The sequence below is a fragment of the Anser anser genome, assembly GCF_964211835.1.
Source record: "Anser anser genome assembly, chromosome: 3".
In the NCBI taxonomy this organism is placed as follows: Eukaryota; Metazoa; Chordata; class Aves; order Anseriformes; family Anatidae; genus Anser; species Anser anser.
The window spans coordinates 37354241-37373956 of NC_139722.1; the positions used below are offsets into that span (position 1 = coordinate 37354241).

Sequence of the window (19716 nt, forward strand, 5' to 3'; positions counted from 1 at the left end):
ACCCCAGGAATCATCATATCTGCAAGAGGGTCCTATGGCTAAAGCCATGACTGCAACACCAGCAACATAGGCCCTGAACCGTGGGATACACCCACTCTACCCAAACCTTTGCTCTTCACTGGCAGATCTGAGAACACCAGCTCAAACCCCTTGCAGTCCACCCTAGTCCTCAGCGTTTGTATATAAATATGCAGGAGAACAGGGCCCAAAGAGAAGCAGAATATCAGCAGAAGGCCTCATGGGAAATGATGTCTTAAATCCTTCCCTGTCCTGAGACTCAAGAGCTTAACTTTATGATGTTCAGTTAAGCACAGACAGCAAAATAAAATGACTTAATCTTAATTCTGTGCTTGGGCCTGTTTATAAACATAATCATCCCTTTTTGTTAAAGCATGACAGGACAGCCATGTGGGTTTTGTTTTTTGTTTATGTTTTTAATCAATTGCTCCATAACTAGCACACTCACAAAAGAAATGGGAACCCTGGGTCCTAGGGTGTGTTCAGCTAAAAGGAGTTCAGGCCCTTCTACCTCACTGTCTGGGAGAGTACTCCAGCAGGCAGATGTACAGACTATTCAGGGCAGAAGAAAATGTGGTGCTTTTAGTACTTTCTACTGGAGCTGTTCCACCTTCGTAAAGGAATTCAAGATTTAGTAGGCCAAGAATGCTACTTTCCAGCCAAATCATTTAGGGCACTCTCTGGGAAAAAGGAAAACTTGGGTTCCAAACCCTGCTCCAAGAGACTGTTTTTTGTTGTTTTGTTGTTGTTGTTGCTGCTGCTGTTTTTTTGTTTGTTTGTTTAAGAAGTCATTTCATAAAGACTCCAAGGGAAAGTACAATGTATGTCTCTCTCTGCTGGAATATACACTGCAGTCAGACTGAAAATATCAACCTTCAGGCAGAATTGCTCCAGAAAGAGACACCCCCAATGATTTCTTCAGCAGCTTTTGATATTTTTTTAATCTAACTTGAATAGTATTCTCCTATCCAAAAAGTCAGATTCCCCTGTACAGCTAAACCATTCACTGTCTGAGCTGCGCTGTTCAGCCTGTGCCTTCCAGCAGTGACTCTAACTAGGGAATCAATAGATTTTCTGGCAGAAGATGTGGAATATACCTGTTCCCTTCAAATCACAGTATGTCTAGACTCATGTCCAAACAAACTCATTGCTGCTAAAACAGGAAGCAAAGCATTTTTGGATAAACATACAAAAAAAAAAAAAGAGAGAGAGAGAGAAGACTAAATTTCTTTTTTAGAGTTGTGAATTACATAGGATGCGGTAAATTGTCTAGTCAGTGTTTGTCTACATGTGGTCTGAACATTTTTTATGAAGATCCTGTGTTTAAATACATATATTTTTTGAATAAAGATTAAAATCCCAAGAGTTGTTATGCCAATAGCAAATTACAGGGCGTTTTCTTCATCTACAAGATCACTAGCTTTTGCCATTGGTTTTGGGTACTGATTTATCCAGAAATATGAAATGGAACAGTTGCCCTACCAGAAGCATATATTGCATTTTCAGTACTGCTGAGGGCACAGTTCAAAGAAAAATACATATAGGCACACTCTCTCTGTTCCCACTGCAGTAAGTGTACTTAACTTTAAAAGTATAGGGTACTTTGTCCAAGGGCGTTTCAGGAATTAAACACTTTTCTATAGTAACAAACTTCAGAACCATTCAGCATTCTTTCATTTTGATTTTGAATTTTATTCCTCAAATATATTTTTTTTCCTGAAATGATATACTGAACTTTACCGTTTCACTCTTTTCTAGGAAAAAACATCTTGCTTATAAAACGTCTTTCTTCGTATGTTACTAATCTCTTAAAAATTGGCTTAAGTCATATAGGTACTCCTGATGTCCCATTATCTTAAGTCAGGAAAAGTCATTTTTGTCTGCTTAAAGAAATGTGGTCTTTGCAAAGAACTGGGGAAAACTCAAGAATTTAAAATCTTCTGACTATGGGTAAAGTTGTTTGGGCAGCTTTAGGTGGACAGACACAATTCACAACAGTCTTAGAGAATTCCTACACTTAGATTTTGTAGATTCCTACAATTAGATTTCACTTTTAGGACAGAATCTATTCTAAGGCTATTCTTAGTTTTACATCTTGCTTTACTATCCTGTAAACTTTTATATTTTTTCAGATATAAAGACAGCACGGGACAGGGATCAGCACTGTGACAGGATGTGTCCCAAACTCAAAACAAGCCAACCGAGCAAACTAGAAGCAGCAGATCCATTTTAGTGAGCAGGCTAATTTCCCCTGTTTTCAAACAACTGGACTTAACCATACTAAGGTGATACCTAGTGTCTTTTTACATTGTACTCAGCATTGAATCTCTTACAGAAGCTTAATCAAACCTGGAAGCATGGATAACATGGCTGCAGTAAAAGTTAAATCCACGTAAACACCATGTAGGACACTAACTGATACGTCTTTTTTCCCCCCGATTTTTTTTTTTTGTATTAATCTCACCATGACAGCCTGCACCAACAGTAGATCCTCCTCTGACTTGAACCCTGCTGCTTTAGAACAGATTAACCTGACTGACTCAATTAGTCAAACTTCAACCTGCCACCACCTCTGCTGCTCTCAGTCCCACGCAGTGATTTACATATGCAGTGCATTCAGTTTCTAAGCATGATTTTTCTCCTATTTTCTTGCATCAAAATAATTAAGTGAAGAAAGTGCTTCAAGCTCACTGAAGAATACTAGTAACCACCACAGGGATACAAACTCCCACTAATCCTAGCATTAATGCAGTCCCAAATTGCTCAGCAAGGTATTTATTTACATGGTTCAGTCACCCTTCCATGCTGTGAATACTTTTCACAGATAAACAACAGAAAAGAAGCATCTTCTTACTTTTTCCCCAAACTTACCAAGGAGTGGAATTTTCCCAGTAAGGCCTTCTCTGTCCAAATTTTAGGATGTTCTTTTGGACCCTTTTATGACATGGATATGAGTATATGGGTTCCCCAGCCAGAATGAGTTGTAATATCTAGCATTTGCACAAAAGGCAATGGCTGACACCACTTAGATTGAGAATAGCCTTACCCCACCACTTTCAGTCTAACCCTCTACTGCACACACACACCACCATATGCTTAGGAAAACCATGGCATAAGACAGAACAAAATATACTCAGATGTAAAAAGCAGCCACTCTAAGCTGAGGCAAAAACACAGATCAGAAGTAATTTTTTGGAAAACATGTAAAAAGCACTGACAAATTGCAGACACTTGGAAATGCTTTTTCATATGCAGGAGTTGTGGAGAGCACACACCCACACAGAAGATTAGAGGGAAGTAGAGGCAGACAGAACATTCACAGCCAGTACCAGAATGCTTGGGAGGCAAACTGGAGGGCTTTCACTGTGAAGAGTGTAGTTTTGGACCACCACTGCGTTGAGCTCAAATTTTGAACTTGTTTTTTGGGGGGGGGAGGTGTTTTTACAATAACTACATGCTTTTCTAGAGACCTTGATCCATCTCCTTGAGTAGGTTCACTTTTGTGTCCCAAAACTCTCCACTCATTAGAACATAAATAATGAAAGTGATTGGATTATGAACCTAGGTGGATGATACATTCAAACCAGTTGTAACACTGAAGCGTAAAATCAGTCCAAAGGCGACAGCACAGTAGATCACGAGAAAACAGTTCTCCCTCTGCCTCCTACAAGACTCATGTATTAACAAAGCAAATATTATGATACATGAAAATAATGACTTTGAGATAAACACAAGTAAGACTGCAGAGTAAATTCCTAAGGATTAGCTGCATGGATCTCTGAATATCCTGAATAACACTATTAGTCACTATGTGACTAATCATTATACCCTCAAGACCAGTTACAGAATATGGGAGGAGAAATATAAAATTAAGTGTAGATAATGGAAAGTTTATCCTTGAGAAACATATTAATATATTTCAGGGTCTATTTGCCTGTGAATACCTATCACACTCACCACTGTCAGCTGCGAGAAGGGCGATATCACATTGTGAGGTTAAATATTTGATTCTATTTACCCCAATGCATTCCCCTACAAAATTGTTACTATTGTCGATAGTGTCATGATAGATCCAGTTCATGGAGTCAGGGAGTTGAGCTTGAGTAGTGTTCAGCCCTCTTATGCGAAGCATTACACTAAGACCTGGTGACAATCTTTTCAACCTGTTCAAGTAAGTCTCTTTCTATGATTATCATTCAATTTCTACTTAAAAAAAAAAAAAAAAGACAAACAGCTAGCAAATGGAAGAAAATGAATAGATTGAGATACATGGAATTTGTAAACTGCAAAGATGAAGTACAACAAGCAAGGGTATTCTAACTAGTAGTAAATATATTTCCTTATTAAAATGTGGAGCAAAAAGAGAAAAGAAAGAGGCAGGTGAGGGGAAACTTAGAATTAAACACACAAAGCAGAAGAAATCCAGTTGTGTGTTGCTGCTGCTGCTCCATTGCTACCATGACTCACTCTGCAGTGTCCTTGTTCTGCAAGGACCACAGCTGAGAATGGGCTGTTATGTTCCACGTCCTTGTGCTAAGCCCTTGCACAGCAAAACTAAGACACAGAGGAGAAAAACTTAGCTATCCTTGTGTTTAATTTTGATGAGTTGCTATTTCATGCCAATTGTTTTCAGTTGCTGAGTCATTTTAGTGGGAATTTAATTATTTACAAATGAAAATAGAAATATTATTTTAGTGTGCAAACAAGACACTCCCAATCCCACACATTAGGGCTGTTGCAATTTATCAGGCTTACCCCTGCTGACAATTTTTGAGGACTTGTTGGACTTAGATTAGGTATGAAATGAGCTCATTCTCTGTTGTAGTTCACTGGACAGTTATATACTTTACAGGCATTTAATACAGGAACTATTTAAGGGCTGGACCAGAGCAGATTCTTCAGATTCATCAGCAGCAGTGCCAACATTTACTTAAGCTTTTCTTATCTGATTGCTGAAACAGTCAACTAACCCCTTGCTACTATTAGGTCCAGGTATATCAATTTGTTCTTAACTATTTCATTGCTGCCCACTGTACCAAGTATATAGGGCACAATATGTGTGCCTACTGCATCTCTGTGGTCTGGTTGGTTTAAAAGAATGGCATCATATTCATTGCCATGAGTCAAGGAAGATGAGTGCAGTTGGCAACGGCAGCCACTCACACCACACTGTGTGTCACGCCAGCTCCACTTCTATGTAAGTTACCAGACTGAAGCAACAGGCAACAATAGATCTTATAGATCAACATTAGATCTTAGAGATCTTCTTCTGAAACACTGTAAGGTCATAGAACAACAAAGTCAAAAAAAAGTGCTTCAGGTCTTGGTGAGCTGTTTGTAGATTTGGGTATAAAAGGCTGTCCAAGTACAAGCCATCATATAAGAAGGTGAGAGAACAGCTTTGCTTTGTGGTTAGAACAACAAGATTGGGTTTTGCTGGGAAGGATGACAGAAACAATGAGACACACCTTCATTAATTTTCTCTTGGTGGGGGCTGTCACTGCAGGAGCAACAAGAAATTATAATAAGCAATAAACAATGATATTAAAAAAAAATGAACAGGGAAGACAGCATTTTAGAGTCATTTTCCTACCAATCTGTAAAGATTGACACTTTGCAAAATCACTTTCCATAAAAGTTGAAGGATTGTAAAAATATCTCAGTTCATTATTGCCTGTTCCTCATCTTCTAGGCTTGACTGTCATCATGCTGGCAGCTGGACTAACAAAATCAGATGCAGAGTGTATGCAGTGTTTACCGAGAGCTGGAAGGTTATATGTCAAATCTGAAATTCCAGGTGACAGTGAAGTCCACTCTCCATGGATACATGGATGTAATGGATACAAAGAAACAGCTAAAACACCTTTAACTATAGGAACTGATAGAACCATGACCATGGTACTAAAGCCTGGCACTTTGGGAAACATTAATTTAGGGAGTGGCTGAGAAATGAGCATCAGACAGAAATATTTCTATATAGGAGAGAATGCCGAATACTAGTAGCAAAGTGGGTTTCAACTTTCTACATAATACAGCCTTTCACATATTTATGCAAAAATACGTGAGAGTGATGAGAGAAAATTCAAACATTAGCTATTTATTCTGTTCCAGCCCAAACACAGGTACACGATCAAGTGCACTTGGAATGTTCCTCAGATATTCATCTAATCTGATGCTCAGAAGCCCTCTAAAATGACTGTCCACCTGCATACCAGATTAAAAATAATAAAACAACTGGAAACAACTTGGAAAACAACCCAGCACTGTTAATTTGCACACCAATGGCTGCTTCCAAACAGAAAATCCATGCTAGCTCTCCCCCACTCCCCCCCAGCCCCCCCCCCAAAAAAATGTATCCATTTTTCTTCATGCGTCATTCTTTAAATTTTGTTTTTCATTCTTGCTGTTATCCAAATTGTCCCTCAACTTGAAAGAGCTCAGTGGCCAAAAGTCTTCTAAATGAGACTTTGTCATTTCAAAGCTGAAGGGAATAATATTCTTGTTGGGTTGACACTTGACATCCAACCTAAAATTAATCCATCCTGAAGTAAGGGTTGACATTTTTTGAAACAGCTTCAGCTACTCAGCTCCAGACTTTTCATGAAATATTTTGTTGTTGCCAGGATGCATTTTTACATCAAATTTCTTTGTGCAGAGTTTAGTACAGTACTTCTCACATTTGAGCTTCATCTTGCCTATTTCCCATAACCATCCCAGCTGGTTGCATTCTCCAGTAGAGGTGTGGCATAACATACAGGTGTCTTGTGCTATCACTGAGAGTAGAACTGTAGTAATGTTACCTATTTGTCTTTCTTTGAATTTTAAGCAAAACCTTCGGTTTTAAAAACCACACCTTGTCTACCTTTGAAATGGGAAGAGCAGACATAAAAAAGTAGAAGCATAGGAAAAGATTTAATATTAGATAACAAGGCAAGACAAAAAGCCTTGCCTGGAGCTTGTTCTAGAGTATGATGTCCTATCTATTACTGATTCTTACAGAATTATATCACTGAACTCATTTGACAATCAATAACTAACTCTTGGCATGTTAAAGAGTTAAGAATGTTAAATTTACCATTTGATTAGGGAACAATAGAGTTTAAATATTTTTTTCTGTGCATGCTAGGTAGCTTTATGCCTAGACAGAGAGTGAAGTGCAGTCCATGAAGAACTTACATCACTTCTTGGCAGTAGTGTTTGCCATCAAGGAGAGCCTACTAAGTATTTCTTTTTATGATCAAGGACTGTTGAAAACACACATATAGTAAGAACAATCTCTTAAATGAGAACTGTTAAAGAAGTTTACCATGGCCACAACTTCCGTTCTTTCTTATGCTGGGGTATGAGCAAGTAGGGCGTGGGAGGTGAGGAACAAGTTTGACAATATGTTCAAGAACAGATAGTAAGTTAGCACAAAGTAGTATAGCTTCACTGGCAACAGTCAAACTGTCCCAACTTACTCTAGTGAAAGATTTGGCCACAAAAGAGATAGTAGATCAAATAGCATTTTTTTATTAAAAACATTTTGTTCCATTCTAATCTCTGAGTAACAGAGCACATACACACACACAAACTGTAAAGGAAAAGGTAGCTATTAGTATGAGCAAATTTATAAATGGCAAGTGATACATGCAGTAAGAAATAGTGGGGGATGGAATATAAAATACAAAATGCTGCAGTTTTAATCTGACGTTTGCAGTCTTGGACAGAGATCCTGCAAGTTTATAAACCCAGTGCAGTTAAGCGCAGTTCCAGCAGAAGTGCTGCCTTTGATTCCTTCCCACTGCCAAGAATGGGAAAATTTCAGCAGATACTGTTGAAAAGGATACTGTTGTCTCTCAAGAACCTCCAAATGACTTTAATCTGCTTAATTTTATAGCATATCAGCATTCAAGGTTCACAGAAGTACTAAACCAGCTGTTTCATAGGGAAGAGAGAGACAATGGGGGAGGAGGACAGTTCTTGATCAACAACCTTGGCAAGCTGGGGGAGATAACTTAAGGGGATGCTGGTACAGGCTTGTGTCAGAGAGGAGGGAAAAAAGAAAAAAAAAAGATGCTTGTATTTTCTAATGCTTTTAATAGATCTTTTCTGCTTTTCCCACTGAAAGACAAGGCAAAAACTGAAGTGAGAAAGAAAGAAAAAAAAATCTTTAAAGGTTTCCGTGAACAGTGATAGAGAGAAGAGATCATTTTAAATCATATTAAAACCATCACGAAAAATGTTAGATTTTTCTCTGCATTTCAGGGAAATCAAACCCCCAGAGGTCAATAAGTTTGCTAAATGGGTGGGGGAGTGAGAGAACATTTAAAAAAATCATCCTCTAATTTGGAGCCAAGGTCAATGATTTAAACTTTAATGCTCATCTTGAAACTGAACAGACAATGAGCATAGGTGGAACCATCCCAACTAGCAATTACCCAGAGCCAGGCAAACAACAATTGCAGAAGTAACTATTACTGTACGTGAACTAATGTTTTCAAAGCACACATGAACTCTGCCAGCTTGCTAGCCTCTGGTCACTTCTGATGGTGATAACTTGTTAAGCCACAATACTTAGCCACGTACAGCTATATCAGGAAGATGCAATTGTTACAAGATGTCATACCACCAGGCATTCTCAGCTGCAGCCAAGACATTGACACTCAGCCTACCACCATTTCAGAACTCAATCTTCCATGTCATGGTCAAAAACAAATGCCAGAGAAGCTGGCTACCACTTATATATGAAGTTCAGCGCATCTTAACCAATGAACACACGACTTCAACCTTGAAAATACATTGGTGAAGAACTTTCTTTACAGAGCTGTCATCTTGTAGGAAAGGGGGGGACCCATATTCAGAATGACTGCATTTCAGGAGGTCTGACCAAACCTTTCCCACCATGCAGTGAATCTCATTTCTATGTAATTATATGGTTCACTACTCACTTCTTTAAACCCAAATTTAACTCAGCCCACACAAACTGGTGTCATCTTAGTGCTTATTACTGTAAAATATTGACCTCGAATGCTGAATCATAAAACAGAGTTTCTAGAAAAGTTTACAGTGTGTGGTATATTAAAGAATACTACACCCTGTTAAGTTTCCACAGTAGACAATTACTTTCAGGTTTCTTACTTGGTATTTTTGTCTCACATTTGAAAGTATTTGCCTGTAGGGAGACTGAGGGCTATGTTCCAGAGTAGAGAATTTACTCAGAACTTTCTTATCCAAAGGAAGATATTGACGCCAAGTGGATTTTATCTGTCTAGGGAGAAATTAGACACAACATTAGAAATACACCTGATAGAGGGTGGAAAAGCATAGTGTCTTTACAGTGAAATCCCTAAATTATCAACTTGTGAATTAAAACAGAAAGAGGCTGAAGTGAGAGTACAGAGTTCGGAACTACCAAGTTCCTAAATGGACTTATTAGAAGTATATCACCAAACGATTGAGGTTGCACATGCCATTAAAATAGTGTTTATGAAGATTATTTTTTATGAGGTATTTTTTAAAATGTTAAGCTCCAGGGGATAATTTCAGCTTTTACATTTTTGTAATAAGAAAGAGAGAGAGAAACTCTAAACAGCATGGCTCTGAGGGAACACTACAAAGCGTGACAAAGGAGCACCTTGAAAACCCCAGAACAAAAGACAAATAAAGAGAATTGTTTGTCTATATTTTTTATAAAGAATCAAATTCAATAAACAATTCATGCTTATACACCCAGTTTTGGGGACTTGTTTCCTGTTTGGTTTAGTGTTTTGTTTTGTTTTCCAAATCAGGTCTGATCTCCATCTCAAGAGCTTGGTTCTTCTTGAGGCTTATGTTCAACTGGCCTAGTCAGAGCATAAACACAAGAAGGGACACTATTTTCCCAGTCTCATGTTTATTTATCTGTTTCCATTTCTAATGACTAAATTAGGTGAAAATATTATCCACTGAAAAGGGATAAAAATATGAGCAAGAGTATCTAATTTTGTAAATATTCCTCTATGACCTGGCAATGTATGCAAAACTTCATCCCTCACAGATAGAGCTCTTCCAATACCTTTAACTGGTGAGGATGTTCACAAGTATGAAAGACTTTCACCAAATATTGTTCTCTTCATAGGCTTTGCTTTTGAGAAATGATTGTGCTAGTGATCATAGATGTCAGGCTCTGAGGTGAGGTCATATTTTCCTTCCTTATGTAGTCCTTCTGGTAAGTACAAGATATCTACATTTGGAAGTATTTACTGTTCTTCATCAACATAAAAAGTAATAAAAAAGTCCTGTTAAATTCAATATTCAGATTTCCCATTTAATCAACTAATATGACAGATAATACACTATCTGAAGTTCAAATTATTTTTTTTTCAAAACAATAAAATGATACGAGATTTTCATGGAGATATTATGCCTTTAGCCCTTTCCTATATAAGAAAAGAAAACAAAATGAAAAACTAACAAAAACAAACAACAACAACAACAAAAAAACTGTTCCAGAATATAGCCTTCCCCCTGGTATCGTAGGCACTCTTCGTATGGCACTCACAATACTCGATGGGCATAGAAGAAATCATCTAATAGACCCCATTGCAATGTCACGACAAAAACACCAGCTCTGTGACAGTAGCAGCAGACTAATTTCCTTGAGTAATGAGGGAAAATCAAAACTGCTTATGAAAAGGAAGATACAGCACAGTTCATATACAGCTGTTAACAAATAAAAATACTATAAGAACTTCACTACACTACTTTTAAAAAGGCTGCTTTAAAATAATGTTAACATAAAATGTATATTTTAGTGAGCCTAATCTAACACACTATTTCTCAACAGGAGTTTAGGCATGAAAGATAAGCTATAACATCCACGTGAAAGACTCACCTTTGTGGTATAGTTGTCCAGCACAAGCTCAAAAGCCGTGATACTCTGGGTATGCCTTAGGGTGCAATCCAAGAAGGAATGATCAGGGAGAAGTTAACAATCAGAGAACTGAGGCACCTCTCAGGACAAGCCAGATCATAATCAAACATAGATCTGAGGATTTACTACTTAAATACATTATTTGAGGAAAGAAATTTATGCTTAATCGATTAAGGTTATCAGTGTTCCAAAAACAGCAGGGAAGGAACTTCTTTTACACATTTTTCACAAACACTTCCTAAAACATAGAGAAAAAGATTATTACTTTTTATGCAACCTCAACTCCATGAACTATACTGGGGATCCTTTTCTGGATACATGATATGGATATAAATATATGATTTTAGTAGGAAGTAACTAAGATCTCTCTAATGCCCAGAGGAGCATAATTTTGTCAAATAAATTGTCAAATTACAATCCAAAACCTGATTTTCATAAATCATGTGAAAACTCCTATCAGTGAGCAAGGAAAAACTGTTTTGTTTTGTTTTGTTTAATAATATCCAAATTATTCATTACTTCAGAGTGAATACACAAAGTACTATGTGTACTTGCTAAACCTCCAAGTTCCCCCAACTTCCTATTTCGAATTCAACTCTTTCCAAAGTTATTGATCTTCTAAGTGCCAATATGGTAAAATTAAAGTGATACAACAAATTTTATGGAAGATTTGCTGCCTCTGCACCTATGAATATAAAAAATATAACAGAGATCCACAGGTAAAAAGTATAGCTTCCTGTCCACTGGGAGATACAGAAGTACTGAACTGAAAGACATTAGGGATTTTAGCAGGTATTGCACATTGACCCAGGCCACTATTGATTGCAACAAGGAAATCAATAGGGAATGGAGGAGGCCAGAGTTGAAGGTTTCCTGGTTATCAGCAAGGCAAATATATGGCAGTCAGCCCATACAAAAGGGCAGTAGATATTCACATCTCAATGTAGATATAATAAGGTATATTACTTTCTTAGCTATAAATTCTTTGAGCTAGGGCTGTGCAACTGACTGAGAAAGTACTGCCACTTGCTTCAAAAGGTTAGTGAAGGTAGAATAAAATCAGACTGGTTGTAACCAAAATTGGAAGACCACTGGAATCAGCAGCTGTCCCTTACCATACGTTTTGGCTTTATTGTAATGACTCACAGTTCCTCCTTTTCAAAGGATGACCCAGCAGTTAGAGGAACTGCATTTGTTAGCTGCATGCAGAAGCTGACTGGGTGTGATGGTACCAGAGGGAGTGATCAACCCTTCTTCAGTGGCATTTACTTCATGAAGATTATTTAATACAGGGTGATTTTTGTATTAATTTGCACAGGATGATGAAAATGGCATCAATGGTCCTTGCTATATCTCCTTTGAACTAAGATAGATGCATTCTCTTGGAAACCTGTGTCTACTGAAATTGGTTACCATGATTGGCTTTGGAGAAAAGGTAGGAGGTCCCATATATTGACATTTGCTGAGCTTGTACTGAAGGACAGGTGCTGGCTGTCCTTTTCCCCTCTCAGGGACCCAAGGGCACTGCCAGCCCTGCCTACCCTCTTGGGGTTCCCCCCACCTTGCCCCAAGACCAGCACCTCACGGCAGCCCCAAGGCTATCAGCCCCTGCCCTAGTGAGGCCCTGCCCTGCCTGGCCATAGGCCCTGCTGAGTCAGGCCCACCCGTAGACCCATGTCCCAGCCCAGCCTCGGCCTGCCCCCATACCCAGGGAGATGCCCTGTGTCTGGGGTTGCCCCAGTGTCTCCAGCTGCCCTGCAGCTGGCTGGGATGGTAAGGGTGGGCCCTGACTGATGACCTGCCCTGATGGACCCCATGGAGAGGCCCCACCACTCCCAGCCCAGCCGTAGCCTGGCATCCCCATGGCAGACCCATGCACCTTTCATGTGGAAGTGTAAATCTTGCAGGTGCTGGGAGAGCACAGAGGCAGTTAATTCCCATCTCCTCCCAAAAGAGATGAAGCAATTACCCTTTATGCTGCTACTTTTCTGCAGCCTGCATGCAGGGGTGTACAAATTAAATAGGTCCAGGACGCAAACAAACGCAATGACCCATGATTATCCATGCTCTTAAACTGCTAACACAAAACTTAGTACAATTTTGGCATGCCTCCAGACAATATATGGGCATTGCTCAGGATAAGGACAGGCAAGGGATCTTTCCCAGATATTTGGGTTGCAGCTGCTCATCTTGGGGAAGTGAAAGGAAGAAAAAGGCAGTTTAGCAGTTTGGTGCCATACATGCTGCACTGACCGGCCTCAGGATCAGAAAATAGCTCCAGGCTTATTTTATCTACTTACATAGGCAGTGCTTGAGTCCACCATTGAACACTGAGGTTACATCTGTGCTAGTAAACAAAACAGACCACAAACCATTCTTTGATCGTAATGACCACAGGTTACAGCAGAGCTCTTGTCCATGCAACTAAATGTTCCTCCCATACAAAACAGAATGGTGACATCCATATTACCCAACTGTGGACAATCTCAAGTCAACAGGAACTGTCAGGGAGAGCAATGGGTCAAAACTGTGTGAGAAAGCGTGCTAGTAGTTAAACAATATGGATGACCAGGATCCACTGCTTAAATGCTGACCCTCTTCAATTTACTAGTTTAGGCAGTCTCAGAGTTGAACCACAGGGTTAGAATTTCTTTCTGTTTCTAAACACAGGGATGTTTGAAATCTTGCATGTATTGCTGAGATTTTGTTGCTTTTGCTTCTTGTTTCTCCTTGTGAACCAATGCAGATTGGCGTAATCCTTGTCCATGAATGGATTGGTAACAGTATGTTCGGGGAAGAATAATAATACAAGGAATGAAAACAAACATAAGTAATGCCCCATACATTCTGTCTCAGCAGTTATTTTCAGCCCCCAGATTTCCTGAGCTAGATTTGTTTTCCATATGTTCTGCTAGAGCCCATGGATTTCTCTACCATAAGTTTATCTGCTATTCTTTGGGCCTATATAAGCAATCAAAACATCCTTTGGAAAAGAGTTTTGCAAATCTATTACCTGTTCCATACAAACCATCTCATTTTGTTTGCTTTGAACTTTGCTTCAGTCAATGTTTTGGTTTTTTTTTTTTCTTGTTCTTGTTGGAAGAAACAGTGAATATTAGATCTTGTCTGCGTTTTCCACAGAAACTATGATGTTGGAGGCCTCTGCCATTCTTCTCCAGTGGCTGAAATCACTTGTTAAAAGTATTAGCCAGTCCACATTTGACATCTCTAAACATCTTTGTCCTTTGAATCTTTTTCAGCTCTACTATGTGTTGAGAGAAGACAGAAACAAAGATGCACGAGGTAACCAACATACAGGCAAAGCATGGATTTGTACAGTGGTATTATGATATTTTGATCTGTAATCCCCAATTTAAGGGAACAAAACATATGTTTTATTTCTTCTTTTCTGACCACCCTTGAGCGGTGAGCTGACGTTTTCATGGAACTATTTAGCACAGTACCAAAATCTCACTTCTGAGATTAATGGCCAGCTCAGAGCCTGTCACTCTACGTGAGAAATTAGAATAATTTCTGCAGCAGATTTGCAACATTTTTTAATTTATCTGCATGTAGTTTTATCTGTCATTTTACTGTCCAGCCTCACAGGGTCAATTTTCAATTCTTCGCTGTCAATTCTCATCCACACTACCCTAATTAGCAGTGTATGCCAACAACTTTCTCATCTGAGGGCTCAACCCTTTTCCAGACCACTCAAATATATATATTTTTACAGCACAGTTTCCGTAAGAGATCCTTCTCAAACTCCCTTGGTAACCCTTCAAGACCATGGATGTATGTGTTTCTATAAAAATACTGAAAGTCTGAAAAAACAAGACGGGGGAAGTCTGACTTTGAATGAGGTTATAGGCATAAGACAAAAGAAAGTTAAACTCTGCAACAGTGTAATGTCAGAGTACGAATTGTCATGGTCCTGAGTGCACCAAGAGGCTTCGATTGCCCCAACCAGCCTCACTTGAACACCCACCCTCACTCTCTACTGCTGGGCCCCAGAGCTCCAGCTAAGCTCAGGCTCTGGCCCACAGTCCTAGCCTGGAACACTTTATAGGCACTCTTGTAGTCAGCCCTGATACCTGCAATTCCTGACTGTACCTGTGTCACTTTCTTACCCTGTCTGATTATGACCAGATTGTTGATGGAAGCCTTTACTGTCAATAGCTCTAGGTCATGGACCAGCAGCACACTTGCTATTCTCTGACAGAAATAATATAGGAATGTAAGGTAGGTTTGGCCAATTGAAGTGATGCTGTAATGCTACATGGAAAAGAGAAGGGGAGAAGACAAAGTTAAATGAGGAGAAAAAAAATTAAACGAGGGAAATACAGTAAACAATTTAACTGCACCCACAAAGAACACAAGACTTGTGTATTTCCAACTGTCTTGCCTCAATAGGAAGTTTAATATTACCAGTCAGGGAGGATAGTGGTGCAACTTTAACCTGCTTAGAAAAAGATCAGAGAGGCTGCCGGAGCAGAACAGATAATAAAAATGGAAGAATTCAATTATAACTATAGAGACAGAGGAAATGTCACAGTGAGGAATGATATGGTTTTAAATATCATGAAGGACTACTTGTTAAACTTACTAGTCAGAAAACCCACAAGTGAAGAAGCAATTTGGCTTAGTCTTGAGCAGATGAAATGTGGTTTGCAAGGTTACTTTTGAAGACTTGCTCTGTAATTATGACTACTATGTACTCAAATTTAGCATTCTTTGCAAGAATGAAACAGATTTAATTTCAAAAAAGAGAACAACATAAAAATGAAGAAGCCTGTTAAAAACAAATTAAAAGGAACACAGAAGGATAAAATTCTTGCAGGCAGACTTGAGATTATTTAAAGACAACTAAACTGAAAAAAAAAAAAGTCTCACTGTAAATGATACCTTCTAAGCAAAGAGATACAAAAAAGGACCCACCAAAGTCAAAACCATTAAATAACAGAATAAAGGAAAGCAGTTAAAGTTAAAAAGACTTCCTTTAAAAAGCAGAAGTCTTATCTGAAAAAGAGAAACAAAGAAGAGTATAAATTCAGATAAATCAAATGTAAAACCATAAAAGGCAGATGGAAACAGATTTTGAAGATTAACTTGGGTAAGTAAGATCTTCTGTGCTTCCTAGCAGAAGATGTGTACAGTCTGTAGAGGTACTAGAACTGAGCATAGAAAAGTCAAACATAACAAAAAAGAAGTTAGATGAATTCTCTTTGTCCATTTTCACTCAGGAAGAGCTTAGCCACTTTCACAGCCACTTTCTTGATAAGAGGCAAGTTTGAGGAACCACCACAGTCAGTAGGGGATGTTTAAGAACAAACTGATAAAATAAATGCTAGGGAATCACTTGGGCTCTATTGCATTTAATATTGAGTGGTATAGTAGTCAAACTGTGAAACTATCCAATTGCTTCTGTAGTTGTAATCTACTAACTCTGCTCCAGTGCCAAAGAAACAGAGAGTAGCAAGTGAAAAGCCACTTTTTAAAAGGGAATTGAGAGGAGGCGCAAGTAAACTATGCCAGAAAGTGTGAGTTCTGTTCAGGTGACATGGGTAGAAACTAGGAGAAATAATAAATTTGTTCAATATGTGATGTACAGTTCTACTGGAGCAGCTTTTGCAGTACAAAGTCAAGTTTCATATACATAGCTGTTAGGATTCCCTGATAGTTCATGGTTCAACAGGTACATTGATGATGGTAGAGATTCACAAAATTACATTAATTTCCTGAAATATTTGACAACACATCTGTCCATAAGAAACTAATTGGTCAGGATATAAGAAAGAAAGGTTTATTGAGTATTTTAATCAACTAAAAGCAGAAAACAGAGTAGGTAGGCATAAAGAAATTACCTCAGATGTCCAGCACATTTCTGTATGAAAACTGTTTAATACACTCACATACGAGCTGCTGAATGGGATAAATCATGAATCTACAGATGATATAAAAGTATTCAGCACAGTAAAAATGAAAGCTGTCTTTACATACGCATTACATGATATATCATGACTGAGCAAGAAAATGACAGATGAAAGTCAACATAAATAAGTGCAAAGTAATATATATCTAATGGATACGTTTAAATTAATTATTGCCACTGAAAGAGATCACAGAATCATAGAATGATTTAGGTTGGAAAAGACCTTCAAAATCATCAAGTCTAACCATCAGCCTGACACTACGAAATCCACCACTAAACCATGTCCCTGAGCACCACATCCACGCATCTCTTAAATACCTCCAGGGATGAGGACTCAACCACTTCCCTTGGCAGCCTGTTCCAATGCCTAACCACCCTTTTGGTGAGGAAATTATTCCTGATACGCAATCTAAACCTCCCTGGTACAATTTGAGGCCATTTCATTATGCCCTATCATTTGTCACCTGAGAAAGAGACCAACATCCTCCTCATTACAACCTCCTTTCAGGTAGTTGTAGAGAGCATTTAGCCTCCTTTTCTCAAGACTAAGCAACTTCAGTTCCCTCAGCCACTCTTCATGTGTCTTGTTTTCAGGTCCTCCCACCAGCTTCATTGCTCTTCCCTGAAAGCATTCCAGCAACTCAAAATCTTTCTTCGTAGTTCAGTGCCCAAAACTGAACACAGTATTTGAGGTGCAGTCTCACAGCTGCTGAGTACAGAGGGACAATCACTCCCCTAATCCTGCTGGCCACACTATTTCTGATACAAACCAGGATGCTGGGCACACTGGGCACACTGAAGGCACATGCTCAACCAGATGTTGACCAGCATCCTCAGGTCCTTGAACTGGCACCCTGCAGATTCTGTGTAACCCACGAAACACACTAGGATTTTTATCTGGGCAAATGGTCAACCAAAGAAGCATATGATGGAGTCATAACTACCGAAAGACGAACAGGAAATGGTTATTACTTGATTGTTAAAATGAAAGAACTCAGTGTTGAATGAAATTTGCAGACAGACAATTTCAAAGCAACAAAAGGAATTTCATGAGGAGATATAGTTGAATGAGCATTTATTGCCACAGAAATGTGTGGATATCAAAAGCATAAATTGGCACCAAAGGTAACTAAACCAATTAGTGGAAAAAGAAAGAAAACATCAAAAGATATAAACCTGTGGTCTAACATCTGATTTAGGAAGTTCCCTTTTTTACTAGAACAAAAAGATGTATACATGGGGGAAAGTACCAATATACACTTTTTATCCTCTTTCTAGGCATCCATTCCTATACACTGAGACAGAAATCTAGAATAAATATGGCCTTTGCTCTTCTTGTATAAGGACTGCACTGCTGTCCCAAAAATGCTGGCACAAACACTTAAATACACACACACACACACACACACATATATATGCAGGCAGATGAGCTAAATTGTATGGCAACACTTCAGGCAGGGAATAATGAAAAAAGTCAATTCTTCTTTCTCTGAAGTAACCTCTGCTCAGACAGCTTTTATGTAGAACTGTTATGATTTTAAAGAATTTCTTTTAAGATCTACTGTACTAAGCACTCACGTGATTGTTATAGAATATTTCTACTTTAACAGTTTGACCTTTTGTGACCAATATCAGTTTATAAATATTGTTTAATTACAGAAATTTAATACATTCAATCTCCATTTTCCAACCTCTAGTTTAATAAAAATTGCCAAGCTCTGCCACAAGATTTTTAGATACTCAGCCTTCCCAGTCCCTTCACCCCAAGAGAGCTCTAAAAACACCTTCAGAAATAATAAATTAATGATTAAAAGTAAATTAATCTGCATTCTCTCAAGAACTGTTAGTTTTTTACGACAAAAGATACTGAAAATCCTCTGACAGTCTAGCAGTCAAAATGAGGCACAAAGTTTGTCTAGTGTGAAGTGTTCTTTCCTTTTGGTTTTGAGGTTTAACCTCAGTGGCAGGTGACTGATGCTCTCATTTCTCACTAGAAGGGTAAAAGAGATTCAAGAGTTAAGTTAGTGTTCTATAAATACTCAAGAAAATGCCATTTCCTTTTTTTTATGGTAGGCAAATCAAAAGGTCAAGGCTGAATGCTCATTTTTCTCTCTCAGAAGCATCTGTTCTGTCAATGCTATTTCACAGCAGCTGTTTCCATCTATAATGTGTATTGTTGTAAAACGATAGCAACATGGTATAACATAGGTGGAACCCTGCTTTCAGGCTTTGCAGGGTGAATGTCTCAAATCAGCCTTGACAGCTACTGGAATTCACATCATGCAACCAAACTCTATAAAGAATACAAAGGAAACACTATACAGAAATACCTAATGGAAGTATGCTACTCTGCTAACACTGTCTTCAGTCCATTATATTTAATAGGATCACAATTCAGTGGTCCCCAGTTTCACCAGGGACTTGTCGATTCCTTCTCTTGTGGTCCCCACAGAGGTCCCAGGAAGCAACAAAACTGAGCAGAGGCAAAAGAACAAGATGTCAAAAGCATGTATGACTGCCTAGTGATGTTTCATCTTTGCAATGTTTGTACAGTCTTCAAAACTGCAGTGAGAACAACACCACTGAGGTCATAAGCAGAGAAGATGGAAATATTTAGTGGTATATGTGGCTATCACTGTATGAAGAAATTACCACGATTAGATGTTTTGAATAGACAAAGAGTTCTGAATGCACTTTCAGGCCCATCTTTCACTTCTCATGCAAAACCGTTGGGCTGTCATTGATATCAAGTAAGTGTTGCTGGCTTAAATTCACTTCCACTCACATTTAAGAAGATATCTTTATCCTGTGGCCTGCATCCAAATACCCAGTATTAAATCTCCAGGTGTCACTTTTAACTGATAGCCTGCAA

The 19716-nt window shown here is 38.6% G+C and overlaps 1 protein-coding gene across 31 annotated transcripts in view; it reads left to right on the forward strand.

Annotated features, from left to right (window-relative positions):
* Positions 1-19716, forward strand: part of LOC310897646 (uncharacterized protein) — a 98586-nt gene that overhangs the window by 22248 nt on the left and 56622 nt on the right. For 18 of the 31 annotated variants that reach the window (XR_014582435.1, XR_014582436.1, XR_014582437.1 and 15 more), the window contains one exon: positions 14173-14215. The exons of 3 other annotated variants lie outside the window; for them this stretch is intronic. Coding sequence is in view for 11 of the 28 variants with exons in the window: in XM_083831478.1 (XP_083687604.1) it covers positions 14173-14215 (43 nt within the window). In the remaining 17 variants the exon portion in view is untranslated. Of the gene's footprint in view, positions 1-2150; positions 2304-10117; positions 10208-12230; positions 12348-14172; positions 14216-17438; positions 19064-19716 lie in introns of those variants that run through there. 10 more of the 31 variants (XR_014582441.1, XR_014582443.1, XR_014582444.1 and 7 more) reach the window with 5 other exon arrangements.